At 49.8% G+C, this 18,749-nt stretch overlaps 1 protein-coding gene across 1 annotated transcript in view; it reads left to right on the forward strand.

Annotated features, from left to right (window-relative positions):
* The first annotated feature begins 3,523 nt into the window (after positions 1–3,523).
* LOC144119524 (uncharacterized) overlaps positions 3,524–18,749 on the forward strand; it is a 32,702-nt gene continuing 17,476 nt past the window's right edge. The window contains exons 1-3 of the mRNA XM_077652112.1: positions 3,524–3,862; positions 5,693–5,853; positions 6,618–6,876. Of these exons, the coding sequence (XP_077508238.1) occupies positions 3,524–3,862; positions 5,693–5,853; positions 6,618–6,876 (759 nt within the window). The remainder of the gene's footprint in view (positions 3,863–5,692; positions 5,854–6,617; positions 6,877–18,749) is intronic.

Here is an 18,749-nt window from a genome sequence, read left to right on the forward strand (position 1 = left end):
CGGCACCTCTTTCCTCCTTTCTTCTTTGACTCCCTCCTTTATCCCTTCCCTTACGGCGTGATTAAGGTGTCCGTCGATATGTGATACAAATACTGCGCCATTTCCTTTCCCCCCAAAAAAACAGCCAATTTACTGTGCCGTTTCCTTTCCTCAAAAACCAAACAAGACAACTGAGCCGACGGCGTTCATAGAGTTCATTGGCGTTGACAACTTTGCAAATGCCGCTCATTTTCACGAAAGGAAAGGCGCACAACCGGCTCCGTGGGTCAGTGGAGACCTCAATCTCGCTTTCATGTACGTGGCGTTGGCGTCCAACTGCAAAAGCCTGCTTTGATTGCGTTCCGCACACTAGACAGGCAGCGCTTCCTCCCTGCCACCCTGGGAGGTGGAATGCAGTTAATGGTTGGTCGCGAGAGGTTGATCACCAGATGAACGCGGCCTAACCATTGCTGCAGTGTCGCATGTCAGCCCAAATGCTGTCAGCGCTAATGCATTCAGGCCACATCTCTCTCTCACACCACCGCCACATGTAACCAGGGAGCCAATTATGCGCCCTTCCTTTCCACAAAGCCATCGCCGTCTAGAACATTGTCAACGCCAACGCCAATCAACACAGTAAACGCCGACATCTTTTGCTTTGTATATCCTGGATAAGCTGAACTAATTCACATTATTTTTTTCATTCAGTAAGTTTCGCAGAATTTCTGAATCACCGAGAAGAAGAAGAAGAAGAAGAAGAAGAAGAAGAAGAAGAAGAAGAAGAAGAAGAAGAAGAAGAAGAAGAAGAAGAAGAAGAATTTCAGCCCGAATTTCAGCCTCTGGCGATTTCCAGGTTTCAGCGGTTCCTACATATATCAGCCAGGTTACGAGATCCCCTACTAAATACCACTGACTATCAGCACTTAGCATATAATTGGAACGTCCGTTCGTGTAAATCCAGGCTGTGTGAGGTAACAATGACGCGGTTGCGGTGCAGGATTCCAAGTTTGAATTTATATCTATGCAGGTGTGGGTTGACACCGACGAACCTATGTGACGCATGTGGGAAAGTTGAATCTTTAGACCTTTTCTCCTCTACTGCCCAAAGTTCGCACTTCAGAGAAAAATTTACCTGGAGGTCCCTCTCTCCAGGTTAGGGCTCCCTTTATCTTTGCCAGTATTATTATCGTTTGGTGCGAACGCCAAGGGCATTTGCATTGGGTTCTGTTTGTGGGTTTCTCCACGATTACATAATTGCAACTGGTACGTTGATGTGCTAATTCTTTTAAAGTTCTACGAGCTCTTCTTTTTTCACCAAAATGCTGTCTGTTATTTAACTGTCAATATTGTTCTGTTGTTTTTATTCATTGATTTTTCAAAATGCACGATTGGTGCTACAATTTTGTCGTAATCTTCCATGGAAACTTCTTTGTTTATTCTACTACGCCTTGGCCAATCCCCCCGTGTGGGTATGTGCCATATACCTGGGGTGAAGAAGAAGAAGAAGAAGAAGGGCACTCACTGTTGTAGGAGGACATCGCAAGCCAGCATGACACGGAAAGCCAGCATGACACGGAGTGAAAAATACACTTCGAATATAAGCCGAAGGGTAAATATGCTTTCCATTTCCTCCACTACAGTTTCAGTGCACATGCAATGACGAATTCCGTGCACGCAACAGTCCCGAGAGGTCTGTCACTTCCGGCAAGCAGTTCGCTTCATCTGTAGGCATTTTTCTGCCTTGTGTTGATTTGCGCGTGTGGAGGCTCAGTGGGCGTGGTTTCGCGTTAGCTTACCAGATATGGTAAACTGCCGAAGTGGTGTAAAATGAACTCAACACTCAGAAGTACTTGCCACACAAATCGCGGAGCTGCAGTTGTGAGACGTACACCATAGGGGGAAGGCTGACAGAGAGTGAGAAGAGCATTAATTCAACAACAACAAAAAAAAATCAAATTCCGGACCTGTGTAGAAATCTCAAAAAGACAAATGAGGAAGGAGTCGTTCTATGCTAATTCAAGAACCGGCGACCTCCTGGTTGAATCGAGATCAGGATGCCTTAGAATACGAAGCTACAAAAGGAAATTTAACCAAGATGATGACATATAGGTGGCGCGTGGTAAATCTGTAGAAACAGTTGAACATTTATACATATACTAGAATGCAGCTGTGTCCATCCAGATGTCGACGCAGGCACAGTCACTATCCCTGAGGCCCTAGGGCTTAGAGATAATGAAGGTAACAGTAGTGCATCTGCAATAGACGTTAGCGAGAAACGATAAGACGCCACCGTTTCAAAGTGTACAACAGAACATCCAACCATCCATTTATCCTCCAGGCAGGCGTCAAACGCCTTGTTTGCCTCCGCGCATATTCGAACTCGAATGACGACGAAAGCGAAGAGCGGCGCACACCTTATAATTATGCGTGTGCACTGCTCGAGCTGCAGCACATGGGGCTGCGTACAAATCTGTTACAGCGAGGAAATGGGATGGCATCCCAGCTTCGGCACCTAATTATACAGCTGAACAGAAAGGCAACAAATAAGCTGGTACGCCAATAATCAATAGTCAGAAGTAAGCGGTCACCAGAGAGGTGATGAAATCCCGGTGAAAATATCATTTCTACGAGTCATGTGCGGAGCTGCGCAGAACGTCAAGTCACATCAATGCAGTATAAACCAAATGCGGGCCAGTCATCAGGTATGGTATGGTATGGTATGGTATGGTATGGTATGGTATGGTATGGTATGGTATGGTATGGTATGGTATGGTGCAATGAAGTGAAGTAGCAGTCACTGACCATAGTCGAAAAAAGAAAGACGTTTCGAAACCCGTACGGGTTTCTTGTTCACAGTGAGCAGGACAAGAGCGGTGGCGAATTTATATCCGGAGAATGTGACGTAAAGATCGGGCGTAGATGCCTGGCATGGGGCCAGCGTATGGTATGGCGTCCGGTAGTCCGGTATACGCTTCCGGTAGTACGTCTTCGCTATGCTAAATCACATTATCCTTACAATAGATGTCTCCATCGCTGCACCCGATTTCTGCACACCCCCCCCCCCCCACCACCAAAAAAAAAAAAAAACAAGTTTGGCCGCCATGGTGAAAGAAAGAGTTTTCGCTGTGCAGAGAAGCTGACTTCTAGAGTTTTGCTAAAGTGTCCATAGCACAAGTGAATGAATGAATGAATGAATGAATGAATGAATGAATGAATGAATGAACGGGCGTCCTGATCATTGAGAAGGAAGCAGGAGTTTGAGTCTTTGGGAATAGAACGTGTCTCTAATTCACTCGGCGGCCGTATTTCGATACAGACAAAATGCAAAAACACCCGTGTGCGGTGCGATGTGACTTATGTGAGCGCACGTTAAAGAACCTCAACTTGTCTAAATTATTTCGGAGCCCTCCACTACGGAGTCCTTCATAGCCCATGCTTCGCTTCGGGGCATTCAAAGCCACAATTGAAGCTTGAAATGCTTCAATTAACTCCGACAAATGCAAGCCTCGGCTGGGCGCAGACATCCATGGCAGGGCACGTGCCCATGACGACCATAAGCGGCGTGGAGCTGGGGAGCCCGCGCAGCCGGCCCGTCGAGTGGCACGAGTCGTTCCCGTTCGCCGGCCTCGTGCTCGTCGTGGTCGCCGTGCTCGCCATGCTGGTGTACATGCTGAGTGGCGCGCGCCAGGGGCCCCACCCTGAGCGGCCGCCGCACACGGTGTGCAGCTCCGAGGCGTGCGTCCTATACGCGAGGCTGCTCAACGCCTCCGCGGGCGTCGCCCTCGACCCGTGCGACGACTTCTACCTGCACATCTGCCACGGCGCCATGATGGCCGCCCAGGAGAGCGCCATCCTACCGCCGGCGGCCGCCACCAACGCTCCGGTCCGTAAAACGAGCTTGTACTGCTAACTAGACACGTAAAGTTTCAAGAAACCTTAGTGCGGAAGCACTACTCCGGTGGTTCGGACCCGATCAAAATCGTCTAACGTTTGCCTGTCTTTCCTAAAGCAACCCGGATCGCACATATTCCACCGGTGTCAGCACCTGCCATATCAGGGCAGTGTCGCACCGCTTAACCGTCGCACCATAGCGCCAGGAGTGGTATGAGGGCCCCCAGGGATCTATGAATCTTATGTAGAGAAATACCAATTCTGCATATACGAGACATCGCGCTTTCGCACTGGATACCAGTGTTGTAAACATCCCATCATTTTGAAAGCCATCATTTTTTGAAAGCTGGAAAAAGAAAAACGTTTCCTTCCTGTCATTTTTTTGTTCATAAATATATGAAACTTGGGAGAATACGAGAACGCGCAGTTTCATTAACCACATTTGTTTTGTAACTCAGGAATAACTCTGCAACCCAACGAAAAAAATTCGCCATTGACCGCCTCCCCACAGTCCGACAACGTGATTCACAGCCTTAACCCCCCCCCCCCCCCCCCCCCCACACTTCCCCCCTCCCGCCACGCCTTCGCATCACAGCTTTCGTTCCTTTGACCCCCTCCTCATCTCCATAATTAAAGACCCTAGCCACTGCCCCCAGTCACCCCTGATGAAGGAGCCGAACCGGCTTCGAAACGTTGGGATTAAAATAAAGTTTTTTTGTTTGGAGATGTGTAGTTTATTTTAAGTCTTCAAACCCAACCAGACGGGCAAATCTGTCGAAATGTTTAGTTTTCAATTATATGTTTGCACCAAAACAAAGATGCTGCAAGAAGTTTTTCAGAAAAAGATGGTGACATATACACAATCTACGCAAAGCGCTACATCAGTCTGACTCGTCAGCGCTTGGCATGGAAATGTTTGCTTGAGCACCTTTTCCCACGTTTAGGTTCCAGTCCTCGCACACAAGCTTTTGCACGCGCTCTCCCGCGGGCCTGATGCGCAGCTTCATGTGCACATTACCGAACTGCGACCGGTTTCTTTCACATGACGCCCACGGCGGCCGTTGCTCTCTGCGAATTCCTTGCCATCATGTGGACGGCTTCAGATGCTGAGCAGACTTCCAAACAGTTTCTTCGGACCAAGTTTTACAGTGCGCAATTAGGTGATGGTGCGCAGCAAGCTCTGTGTCGAAATTTTGGCGTTTTTTTCGTTCTTCTGGGCAATGAAAAAATTATAAGGTTTGCTTCAGGCGCTTACATGTTTACTGCTAACCCTCTGCTGAGCCATCTCGGTACTGCCAAGAATTATTGCGCAAAAAGAGACGCAGGATTAACAAACGCTGTTAAATTTTTGTACGTCTAAGCACTCTAATTTCAAAAACACACCGTTAATCCTGCCCCACAGCTACGCGGTAATGATATCCGTCGCGGTACCGGCTGGAATCGAGTGATCCGGAAAAGTCGTCGTTGCCAGATTATTACACCCCTATTCTTGTTCCCAGAGATGGCCATCAATAGGTTTTGCCATGATGGCTACCACCGTATAGTTAACGAGAATATGGAGAGGTTTGCATGACAGTGCAGCAACAGGGTAGGGGATATGGGTGCATCTTGGAGAGGGCGGTTATAGGGATGCAGAAAATGAATGAACGAATGAGTTTTTACTTATGAGCAAAAAAAAAAAAATAGTGAGTGGAATCCTATGATATTTACACAATCTATTTCTTGACTTCCTTCGCCACCAAATGTCTTTTTTTACTATATTTATAGAAAACATTTCTCAGTGTATCAAATCCATGTGTCAACTGTATATTGGCGCATGCAGGACCGAGTGTCCATGCTTCTGCCGCTGCTGGAGCAGTCGCTCATGAACAATATGCCCCGCAAAGGCAGCCCCCAGAGCGCCGTTCAAAAGGCAGCCGCCTACTACGCCTCCTGCCACGAGTTCGCCGGCACGGTGAACAGCAGCGGCCTCGGGCAGCTCAGGTGACTGGGCCCAGCATGGCTGAGAGGAGGAGACGCGCCCGCCTCATTTGATAAGATAAGGGGCTTTCGAGCGAAGGGTTTCGCATCCCGCTACGCACGGCCTATGTCAAATGCTTCTGGCCACAAGGTTTGCTCTTTCACCTTGCAGTAGGGTGCACCCGCGTTTCCAAATCTTCGCATTAAAAGGCATGCCTGGCCTAAGCTTTCGTCTAGCCCGGACTGCACGATGCAACTTAATTTCTTGTACTGCCTGTGTGATGTTAGCAGTTTAAATCTCTTGTTTTGCTTCGCATTTTATGTTTTCCATATTCTGTTCTTCCTTTTTGCGCAGTTATCTCGCTCTGAAACAGGAACATTATTTTGTCCTCTTCTCACATAGACCCACTTGATATAGACTTGCTATTCCGGCTGCATATGCGGTTCCGGTCCTCAGACACAGCTGAGACGACACAACGAAAGGCGACTCAAACCTAACCTCTGGACTTTCTCTACCGGAAGTCTACTCCATTAATCATTGCACGTCCTTTTCCACGTGACCTTATATCCCCTGGGACCTTTTTACCCCACATACGTCTCATCACGAACCAGATGCTTGTTGCAGCAAAGTTTAAAAAAAAACTCGCTTTTCACCGCGTTCTTCGAGGGGGAAAAGTAACACGGATAGTTGCATCGCTTCTTGCCCCTCGCAATAATAATAATAATAATAAACGCCCGCTCCGAAGGTCCTCTGCACGACAACATGTCCCCGGTGACGACGGGCGCAGGTCGCTGCTGGACCGGAGCGGCCTGACGTGGCCGTACCGGCGAGAAGTGGCCAAGGGCGCCCTGTTCGCGCAGCTGCTGTTGGCCGCCGAGCGCGTAGGCCTTCCGGCCCTGGTCAGCGCGCAGCCCGTGACTCCCGAGACCCTGCGCCTGGCACCCGCGAGCCGACTCGGCAAGCACCGGCTACGCCTCAAGTTCATGGGCCGCTGGCGGTTCCGCGACTACTACAGCCTGCTCGCAGACATGCTCTCCCGCCCATCGGTGCGTGTACCTTCCCACTGCGTACACGCAGAAGTCAAAACACCACCTGCGCTTCGGACATTTGCGGGCAGATGCAAAAAGCTCTTGCTTTCACCTCCCCCGTGCTTGCGCCGGGTGCACATAACAGCCTTGCATGCACTGCGACTCGTATAGGCAGCTGTTTTCACGCGAGAGCAATAGGAGGGCCATGACGGCGACAACTGTCCGACGTCGTCGGCGTCTACGCGAAGCCTAGCACCTACCAACCGTGGCAGGTGGTGTTTAGAGGCCCCTCTCCAGCTGCCGCATTCCTACCGTTTCCTCTCCCCTCCTTCCTCTCCACTTATAGGGAAGAGGAGGGAGACGCAGGAATGAGAATGACTCAGCAAAAATGACTAAGAAGAAAAAGAAAACGAGTACGACAACAATAGGCCTAAGTGTAGACAGCCCTCGAGTGAGTGAGTGAAAACTTTATTGGATATTTCAAGGGTTTCGCAGTTATGAATTCTCCGTCGTCTTCTCTGGCGCTGGCGACTTGAGGCTTCTCGTCAGCAAGGGTGGGCCCCTATTCCAAGGCTCCACTGAGTCGTGCTGCATCATTCGCGTGCTGCACTAAGGCCCTTTGGGTCGTGAGCTCGCCGCTGGTGAGCCGACTATCCCATTGCTCCGCACTCGGGTGTTCGTGTTGGTGGAATGCTTTGTTGCATTCGCACTCCCACGTGATATGGTAAAGTGTATTGGCATCGCACCAAGGGCAGGTGGCTCTGTATTGTGTCGGGAACATCTGATTAAGTATGTGTAGGTTAGGAAAGGAGTTGGTCTGTAATCTGCGCCAGCCGGTAGCTTCCTCCTTTGTTAGGGCTTTGTGTGGTCGTGGATATCTAATTCTAGCCCCCCTTTGCAAGTTCAAGGTCTCTGCGTATCCCCCCTCGCAAGCCTGTAGGCGGAGCTCCGGAGCATTTGACTGCCCTGCTCGGAATGCGTTACCTCGAGCTAGGCTGTCTGCCCTTTCGTTCCCCCCTATGCCCGCGTGGCCCGGGATCCAGATTAGGTTATGCCTGGGTTTCTCCTCGGCGGAGGTTACCCCGCCGAGTATTCTAAGGGCTGTTCTGCTGATCCTGCACGTCTCCTTCGAGTCCGTCAGTATGTTGAGATATCGGCCCGTATGCCGAGAGATCGGCAGCCGGCGCAACGGCAATCTCTTCGGCCTCCGCTGTGCCGGCGACCTTTGCCGTGGCACACGTGATCATGTTTCCTTCCTTGTTTACCACTACCGTCGCGGCTACGCGTTCTCTCTCGCGCGGATATACGGCAGCGCCCGTGTATACGGTGTTGTCTAACTGGGCTAGCGTTCTTTCTACGTACTCGGCCCTCGCTTTTCGTCTGGTTTCGTGAAGATTGGGGTCCATGTTTTTCGGCAATGGTCCCACGTTAATGGTTTTCCTAAGGTGGTCCGGTACGTCCACGTATCTGTCTACTAGTCCGCTCGTGTCCCGACCCAACCTTCTTAGGAGCGCTCGTCCCGTAGGGGTGCCTCTGAGTCTCGTGGTTTGCGTTCCCAGCAGAGCTTCGGCGAGCTAGCTGAAGGTGTTGCTGATGCCTAGCTGGAGCAACTTTTCGTTCGACGTGTTCTTGGGTAGGTGCAGAGCAGTCTTGTACGCCTTCCTGAGACAGGTGTCGGCTTGCTCTCTTTCCGCCTTGGTCGTCGCGTGGTACGGCAGGGAGTACGTGACTCGGCTGACAATTAGGCTGTTGACTAGCTTGAGAGTGTCTTCTTCCTTCATTCCGTATCTCTTTTGGGAGACTGTTGATCATACGGCCCACCTGCTCTGCCGCCTTGCTCAGCAGGCTGATGGTGTGGCTGCATTTCCGGCTTCCTTGCAACCACATGTCCAGGATCCTTATCATGTTCTTTTCCGGGATGTTCTGTCCCTCGAGAACTACCTCCAGTGTCGCTTGGGTGGGATGCTTGCCGACCCTTAGGAGTTCCGACTTCTCCGTCGAGCATCTTAGGCCTCTCTCTCTGGTGTAATTTTCTACGCAAGTTGCCGCTTCCTGTAGTTTTTCTTGCTTCTCCCCGAGTGATCCTTGGGTGACCCATATCGTGACGTCGTCGGCGTACATCGCGTGTTGGATGCCCTGGACCTCCTTGAACCGTCTTGCGAGTCCAGTCATTGCCACGTTGAAGAGGACGGGCGATGTGACGGATCCTTGGGGTGTGCCTTTGCACGGCGTGGGGAAGACGTCGCTTCTCAGCTCGCCCAGCCCCACGGTCGCCGTTCTGTCGCTCAGGAAGGCTCTGACGTAATCGTGCGTTCTCCTCCCCCAGTCGGTGTTGTTGATGCCTTCCATGATGGCCGCGTGGCTTACGTTGTCGAAAGTCCCCTTTATGTCAAGGGCCATGACGACGTTTTCGCCCGCCTTCGGCATCGTCTCGAGCACTTCCTCCTTGAATTGGAGCAGCACGTCTTGCGTAGAGAGGTTGGCTCTGAACCCGTACATGCTGTCCGGGTACCATTGTTCGTTCTCCAGGTGCGATTGGATTCTCTTCGTGATCACTTTCTCGTACAGCTTGCCCAGGCACGACGTTAGAGATATCGGCCTGAGGTTTTCGATCTGGAGCTTCTTGCCCGGCTTCGGAATCATCACGACGACGGCGTGTTTCCACTCCGCCGGCACTCTTCCCTCTTGCCAGAGCTTGTTGAGGTAGGTCGTAAGCTGATCTATCGCCTCGTCACTGAGGTTCCTTATTAGCGAGTTCCGGATCTTGTCCGCCCCCGCCGCCGTGTTCTTCGTGGCCGATCTTATCGCCTCGACGACCTCCTCTCTCGTGATGGGTCGGTCCATGGCCGGGTTCTCCCCGCCACGGTATTCTTCTCGGTAGCTGTCGACCTGATCTTTGCCGTAGCACTTGTTCGGACCTCTTCGAGTAGTTGTTCGTCCGTGCCTTCGTGTTGGTGCACCAGCCTCTGTATCGACTTGCTGCCTTCGGCTTTGTGTTTGCTCGGGTCCATGAGGGCCTTGAGGATCTGCCAAGTTCTGACCGTGCTGAGGGTGCCGTTCAGCGAGCTGCTCGCTGAACGAAGAAATCGGCCTCGAAGAAATATCTGCGCGAAAGTGAGACTTGCAGGAGCTATTCCTTCTCTGCATTGCCCGGGAAAAGCAAACTGATTCTCACAGAGCCTCGCCGATGGCTATGTTTGAAATAGCCATGTGGCGGGGCAGTGGTGCATCGTTTAACCGCCACTGCGCCGGTAGTGGTATGAAGACTCGCCGCGATCTATCAATGTGACACGTTTTGCGTAGTTGCCACACCTGGAGTTAACAAAATGGGGCGAGTAAAAAGGAACCGCTAGAGAGAAAGCCAAATTTCTCAGACAACAGCTGGTCTGCGTGTCGTATAGACAGCCACCCGAATAACTATCTCCACTTGCCCTTTGCTATACAGCCGGATCGAGCGAAATACCTGCTATAATGACACATCGGCGATAGCAACTGGTAAGAGCACTTCGGAGACAGGTGATAGTGATTCGGTTCTACTGATGATAGTGGCTTAGCGAGGTAAGAAGTAGCGGTAGTGGTAGTGGTCGTATGGTCCTATAGTTCAAACTCCAGGCTGCAGAACGGTAGCCCAAAGGAAGGGAAGTAATAATGTTCTTCTGCTTCCTCCACATTAATCCACTTGATCGACCCTCAATTTTTTTTTTTTTGCTCTGTTACACTACTAATAATATGGTTCAATGTTTGTTGGAAAATATCGTCAATGTGGCCAAAGAGGTGTACTTGTCTCTCGTTGACGTTTTTCGTCCCCCTGTTATCGTGTCTTAGCGCTATTCTGCTTCAGAATTTTGCTGAACCAGTACCAAATTTTATTTGGAAAGCGATATGAGTTGAATTCCGCTGTTGTGCTACGACACGGCCCATTCGTGTCTTCCTCTGTACTTGAGATCTCCTTTGGTGCGTGTTCTGAATCAATATGAGGAAATGTGGCGCCAAAACACCCGAAGCCAGATGATAGTGACCTGCATGAAAAATATCTGCGGCTAGTTTGTAGTTTTACGGAAAACAGCGACTTTAGAGCGTGCATAACTCAATGTACAGCTTCTAGGTGTGCAATAAGATTCGAATGCGATGCACACCGTGGTGTTCTTTTATAAACGACGGGAGAGCCTTACACACTTTCCCTGGCAGGGCATGCACTCCCTCAGGTCAGGTATATGCGCCGCTGGAGCGCAAAACTTCAGTTTGCATGTTTTAAAAATAGAACTTATAGGCGTAGTCTGCAGTGCATTTTGATTCGGCTGACCGGTTACATATTTAAACGTTTTTATTTGTTTGCAAAACAACAAAAGTTTTTGAAAAAGAAACAATGTGTTTTAAACGCAACAAAATTATACAAAAGTTCCAATATATTGTAAACTGTGGGGTTTCACGTCCCGAAGCTACACATTTGCTATGAGGAACGCCGTATAGTGGAGGGCTGCGGATAAATTTAGACCCCTTTAGCTTCTTTAATGTGCGCTGACAGCGAACAGCACACGTACGGGCGCCTTTTGTGTTCCATCATGCATTCTGCCGGTGTTCACACCCGTGGGGACGAAACTTGAAGGCTTAAAAAAGGCTTGGAATCAGACTACTACAGGCAGCGCGGCAAGAAAAATGACGGGGAAACGCTGAGAGACTGATTACCGAATAGCTCACGATGGGGCCCCTGTGGGTCCCACATGGACAAGTGGGGTTAGGGCAACCCTTCTTACACCTACGTCAGCTCCCTGTTGGGGATAAGTGGGACAGCCAAAATTTTGCTTGCCCCTGCAGATTCTACATAGGTCCCACATCGGCGTTGCGAGGGCTAACCCACATTGGTCCCTTGTCGGGTACTTTATAGGGCAGATTAAACGTCAGTGGAGTATCATGCTGAAAAAACCTCTTCTGGTCCAAATGGAGCTGTTCACATGAAACCGCTGAAGGTCCAACATTGACCATGGCAAGGCTGAGAAGCGGGCGTGCCCCAATGCTGTCAACATATCGGTTCATTGTGGGGCACTTAAGGGCACGTACAATATAAATTAGGGTCCTACGAGCGAAAAAAACCTCGTCAAGCATAATTGGGGCTGGACACACAAAACCGCTAAGGTCCCACATAGGCCGCGCCGAGGCTGGAAAGCGGACGTCCCCACATGCTGGCCGCATCAGCTCCCTCGGCCAGCGTCTCGAGCGTGCGTCTCGGCCAGACGCACGTTCTCATCGCTCCGACTGTTTGAAGCTTTTTGGCCCGGACGTCGTTCGGACGTCGTTGGTATAGGCTCCCAAAAATGGATGGGCCACCACCATCGTGTTCCTCGCCACCTGTGGACAACGGTTTCAACGCTTCTGCGTCGAAGACCGCCCCAGCAAATCATCCCGATACATCGGATACGTCTACCGCCGATGCCGCCAACATGGCTCCCGGACAGCCTCGGCAAGACGCCGCGGCAACATCGCTCCGCAGCGTCACAGATAACGCGGCGCAATCTATCGCTGCGCATTGACGCCGACGCAAGCATGACGGATGAGGGTTCCAGCCAAGTGGGTGCGGCGATACCTGTCCCCAATCCCTTCTCTGTTCTTTCCACGGAAAACATGTCTGGAACTAACCCTTCTCAGGTAGGATCTTGCACTTTTCCGTTTTCGAAATTTGCCAAGCAACCCAGGATGGGGTTAGGCACTTTTGAGATAGATAAAGAAAACGCTAGCTTTGTGAACAAACGACACCGTGGCCGCTCGCAGGCAGCTAGAAATGCTTGCTACGCAAATGCGCATTTTCGACCGCGGGGCTCTGCCTCGGCGCCCATGGTCACCACAGGCAGAATCGACCACTTGCTGATAATGTCCATTCTGAATAGGAGTATAGGCAGCCTGTTAGGCGAAAGAACAAAGCTACAGCTGGCGATCCAATCAGTGTTAAACACACTGTGGTAATTAAGCTGGACAGCTAGGCACACTCCCTGTGCACTGCCTGCTCGGAGCCATTGCCGATGAGCTTTAAAAAATTCATTTTCACTCAGGCTTCCATGTACGGCCTCTGGAAAGAAGCAGTCAATTTGCAGTCGACGTATCGCATACGCATGCCAAGGATCATCTTCTCGGACTGCAGTTTCTCGTAATTTCTGGAAAGGCGACGCCTATACAGGCTTATGAAACCATTCGCCCCGGCCAGATCCGTGGTGTCGTATATCGCGCCAACGGATTAACAAGCGAACTGCTCATGGCCAATCTCACGTGCTACTCGTGCAAGATAACGCCAGGCCCATGGACAAGAACGGAGTAGCTCTCGTCACGTTTGAGGGCTCCAGACTTCTCCGCAAAATCAATCTATACAGTATGCTCCTACCGGTAGCACCTTATCACCCCGAAATCGGTCATTTGTGAGACCTGTCACAAAAGCGGGCGCAGGACGAACTGATGTCCACTAGTCGACCAACGTCGATGCCTGTTTTGCGGTCGCCCCGCACGTGGCAACCTCGAGGTTTGTCCAACAGAACCACTGTGCCGAGATTGCTGTGGTATATATATATATATATATATATATATATATATATATATATATATATATATATATATATATATATATATATATATATATATATATATTAGCAGACAAGGTAAAGGAAATGAGGGGCTCGTTTGACAAACATATTAAGGAAGCTAACAGTCACGGAAACCAAGGGGCATAGGGGAATGTTTTTAATCTTTCTTTTTTTTATTTGTAGTGCCAATCAATCGGTTTAAAGAAAATTACTAATAAAGCAGCAGAAAAAACAACCATGCCGCCGGTGGGATCCGAACCCACGACCTCCGAATATCGCGTCCGGTGCTCTTACCAACTGAGCTACGGCGACGGCTGTCCAATCTGCTGCTTTCGTGGGTATTTATGTTTACTGCGTCTAAGCGAACCTTGAGAGTGTTCACCAGCGCCACCCTCGACGTTAGCGGTGGACGTAGCACGTCCTGTTATACCGCGAGTGTGACGTAGAACGTCATCTAACGGCGAGGGCGGAAACTGTGCGAGAGCCCTCTTATCCACAGACCCGAAGTGCCCTGCTCGGCGACAGGCTACCAAAACCCTGAGGAACGGCACTGTCCGCAGTATCCGAGTATCGCGACGAAAAAAGCGCGAGCAACAAGCCGAGCTTCTACGTGGCAACCAAATGTTGTCGATGACTGGGCACTACTACCAGTAAACAGCAACCAACCTCGGAACCAATTGCGCTTGTTAATGAGGGCTTCCCTCAAATGCAAAGTCAGCCGTTACCGTAGACACGAGGCAGAGAACATAAAACTCTATAGGGGGCAAGATGCACACAAACGCTCCACACAATCTGAGGGCATCGGTCTAAGGAAGGCCGCTCCTTCACCCCTAACAACAACTTCTGAGCATCCTGCGCCGGCACCAAAGCAAGCATACATACACTGGGCTTATGCTGAAACTCTCCGTGCTACATACACAACACGGCGCAGAAACGCATCATACGAAAGATCGCTCACGCGCGGTACACTTAGATGAAAACCAGCTCAAACACATAATCGAACTGGTCACTGACGAGGTGACCAAGCGCAAGCTTCCACTCACAGGATTGACACAGGTTTCTCCGAATCAAGAGCACGGAATCGGACACAATCACCTTCACTTCCACGCACCTTCCAGTTTAATAGTAGCGGGCATTAGCGCGAAACCTCATGGTACATTTACTTCGGACTCTTATATGGTTCTTGCAATGGAACTGCAGGAAAACACATCGCAAGCAAGCAGAACTTCAGAGGAGACTGTCCATCACGCCGACGCTTCCTCTAGCTATCCGACTTCAGGAGACTGGCACTAATAGGCCAAATCTAATAGGGCACAAACCTTAGTGCACCCTTTCTATACACCAGTTTCCACTCACTTGTAAATAATCGGGATGTTTTTCACCACCACCAAAACCACAGAGCACCGACGTCCTGGGCCAGGATCGCGATCTACAGATACAGAGGCCAATGGGCAGGCACGCGTTCTTGTCCTCTCGCGCGCTGCCCACACCGAGCTTGATACTTCGGCGGGGGCTGGATGCCGCATCGGGCGCCCTAAATTGAAGCCACCGGAAGTAAGCAGCCTTTTCTCGGAAGTCAGCCTTTCGCAGTGCACGAAATCGGATTTCAGTTTCAGTTTTTGTTCTCCACATTTCATCTTTCTGCCGTCCTCGTCTTTCTCTACGACAATGCCTGCCTGTTGCGCGGTCAACTGCGTGAGGAGACCAGCAAAGTCTTCAGGCAAGAAGTTTCAAAAATTAAGGGTCCAATGCATCGAAATGGGAAGACACTAGCAGACGACAGGACATCGCTACACACAGCGTCTACGGAGCCTCGTCTGCTCAGCTCTGTGTCGGCCAGTTGCGCTAGCATTGCTAACCCTGCTCTTTATTGTGATGCAAGTTGTCGCGCTCTAAGGCATAGTTATACCATCAATGGGGGATAAATTTAAGAAATAGTAGGTGGAAACCTTCACCAGACAGTCGACTTTGCAGTGACCGCCTTACCGAATTATGTTTAGACCGAACCGAACCGGAGCGAGGGCGAGGCCACAATCTGGTGAGGTGCCGTCGGTGCTCTGGTGGTTCACATTTGCGCCCCCAAAAGGTATGGTACTGCTTTCTCGACAAAGTGTATCATGTCCTGCTTCGTACTGTAGCAAATTATACCTGAATGGGTTTTTATTCATGATACTTGGTGCAGTCGACTTCTAGCAGAGATTGTCACGCGCGCTGCAGCATTCGTCATTCTCGTCAGTCGTTTCTCACGCGCTGTGCAGCTTACACGTGGCTGTGCAGTGGAGTTAGGTTAAAAGCACGTCTGGAAGGCAAATGACACCCTAAAGCGATAAACATCACCTGCCATCGATGAGAAGAGACATCGTTCGCCACCAACTCGGAACTGAAACTGTGTAAGCTGTAAAACGAGTGGCAGGATTTCCGCGCCATCGTTCGCATTTCATTTGCTAAATAATAATAATAATAATAATAATAATAATAATAATAATAATAATAATAATAATAATAATAATAATAATAATAATAATAGGTTTTTTGGCGAAAGGAAATGGCGCAGTATCTGTCTCATATATTGTTGGACACCTGAACCGCGCCATAAGGGAAGGGATAAAGGAGGGAGTGAAAGAAGAAAGGAAGAAAGAGGTGCCGTAGTGGAGGGCTCCGGAATAATTTCGACCACCTGGGGATCTTTAACGTGCACTGGCATCGCACAGCGCACGGGCGCCTTAGCGTTTTGCCTCCATAAAAACGCAGCCGCCGCGGTCGGTTCGAAACCGGGTAATCCGTATCAGTAGCCGAACGCCTTAGCCACTGAGCCACCGCGGCGGATTCTTTGCTACACGAAAATTCGGTTTTAGGATGACCTAGCCTCACCGCCATCGTACTACTTCTCCTTATTACGCTGGGAAGACGAGAACAAGATAAGAATGCACGTACCCTTTTGCCGCGGCAGGGCGAGACCTGCATGCCTGTTCGGTTTCTCTGAAATTACAGGGTTCCCCAAACAATGCACACATTTCTCGCGTTGAACTTGCTTATTCCTTTGATATTACACTTGACGTTACACGAAAACAACGCTGAAAGCTGAGGATGGAAGGGCGAAAGACGCGACTTTTTGCATTGAAATACACAGCAGACACCGAACTTCCGGTGTCTTCACTTGAGCGCCCACTTCGGAAAGCGAATGCGGCATCCAGTCGCCTAGTGAAGGTCAGTGAGTGCGCCCTACCTTAGATGGTGACCAACAAGCCTTAGTTTTTTCTGTCTATTCCTTTCCGATCGAGCGATTAGTATAGTGGGCATAAGTAAAAAAGCGATGAAAATGCAAACACAGCCAAAACCAAAGCCGAAACCATTTTCACGGCTTCCGCAAGAAACGAGGAATTTCTCGATCATGATAGTTCCTCTTTCGGCCGCATCTTCTTAGTAGGGCAGCACAGAGTAATGGCGTCCTCTACGAGCAGACGCCGCGGGGACATGCTCAGGTAAATAATCTCTTAAAATTTTCTCTTCATGCAGTTCAAATAAATAAAATCGTGCGAGTTACTTAAACTCCATTTGAAACAATGTGGTTAAAAGTTTGTCCTATTTGTGTGTAGTTTCTTACAATGCGATGATGTATTTTACGTCCAGCGTACCGGTCACTAGGATTCATTTCGCTCGTATTTTTCAAATCTCCGTGCAAGCAGACTATGTTTAATTTTCAATATTTTTGGCACCAAAATTAGATAACTCCTAATGTCGTTCTAGAACGTCCTGATGTTTATTTGCCGTGCAAGTAACATGATTTTGAGCATCATTTGGTTTTATTCGCCAAAAAAAGACGCCCACTAATTGAAATCCAGAAACTTTTTTTTTTTTGGAGACGAGTCAGACCATGGTGTCGATTCGGACTGAGGCGAAGAAGCGGAAAAATTCCAGCCATAGTCTGTACTTCATAGCGAAGAAGCACAAACTTTTGTGCTCGCGCACAAAAAGTTCGGGATGCAAAGGATGCCAGATCGTTCGGTACTTCGACATATCTAGTGGATATATCTTTTTTCGAACACTTCTCAAGGATACATCCCCACGATCGCGTTATTGTTGGGGGAGACTTTAACGCCATGCATACCAGCTGGGGATATCATCACTTAGATGCTAAGTGAAGACACCTATGGCAGCACATTTTCAAAGCCAAACTGACCATCGCCAACGAACACACGCTACCCACTCGCTTTGGCCAGCACAGAGGTCAGGTCAAAAAGACACTTATCCAGACCTGGCACTTGCTTCCCATCCCAGTGAGATCCTCTGGTCACAGACTGATGATGTCGTGGGCAGTGATCGCTATCCCGTGGTGGTGTCATGGGCCACTCGAGGGCTAAAATCACTTCAGCGGCAACAATGCCACCGAATAGAGTAGCACGTCTCATGGGACGATTTACGTAGTATGATCGGAGAGGTGAACGTTCCCACAGGATTAGACGAGCTCAATACTCAGATCTACGATGCCAAGAAGAAAGATACAACGAAGCTTTCGGTCAAATTCGTTGCCCCGAAGCCAGACTCCCATCTTTTGAGTATGTGGAATCGTAGGCTTCGTGCTCTCAAGGCGTATCGACGATCTGGCCGAACATCCCATCGTAGGCGCGCACTCACTCGCATGCTCAAGAGGTTGAGCACTATACTATGCACCTCGCTCTCCTAGATTGGCAGCTCCTGTACCACTCGCTTATTAGAGCAGTTAACTTGTCGAAGGCCTGGCACATATTTCGAGCTACCCTTGGACGCAAAAGGCCGATTTCTCCTTCCCAGGGAATGGCCCTGAAATTGAACGTCTCCCCGGATGAGCTAGCTATGAAAGCAGGGAATATCTTTTTTCCCCAACCTGAAAATGTAGATGCCATGCCCGCGGACCCCCTATCAGACACATCGAAAGATTGCGACGTCCCCTTCACACCAGACGAACTGGAGGCAGCTAATCCCCAAAGGCGCAAAGCTGCCACTAAACGTCACGAGAAAATTGCATGCAAGCTAGCCCAGGAAGAGGCCGTCCAACTATGCACAGAGCCGCTCATTTTCAACATCGCGCCGCCATAGCTTGTCACGACTCTGAGTCAGATACCACAGCAGTTGAACGGCTCTTTGAGGGACACAGTGTAACTAATCTCGAGCTCATTGCCATACGCATTGCCATTACTCGAATAGTAGAAATACAAGATCCGGCTTCTTGCACCTATCATGTTTACACTGATTCACAAGCAGCGTACACCGCCTGTCGTACAGGGGGAGCACACTACGCCGTTCTTAAAGCCCGTCGCTTGCGAGAGGAGGTGTTATCGAATGGAT

The sequence above is a fragment of the Amblyomma americanum genome, chromosome 2 (assembly GCF_052857255.1).
Source record: "Amblyomma americanum isolate KBUSLIRL-KWMA chromosome 2, ASM5285725v1, whole genome shotgun sequence".
NCBI classification, from domain to species: Eukaryota; Metazoa; Arthropoda; class Arachnida; order Ixodida; family Ixodidae; genus Amblyomma; species Amblyomma americanum.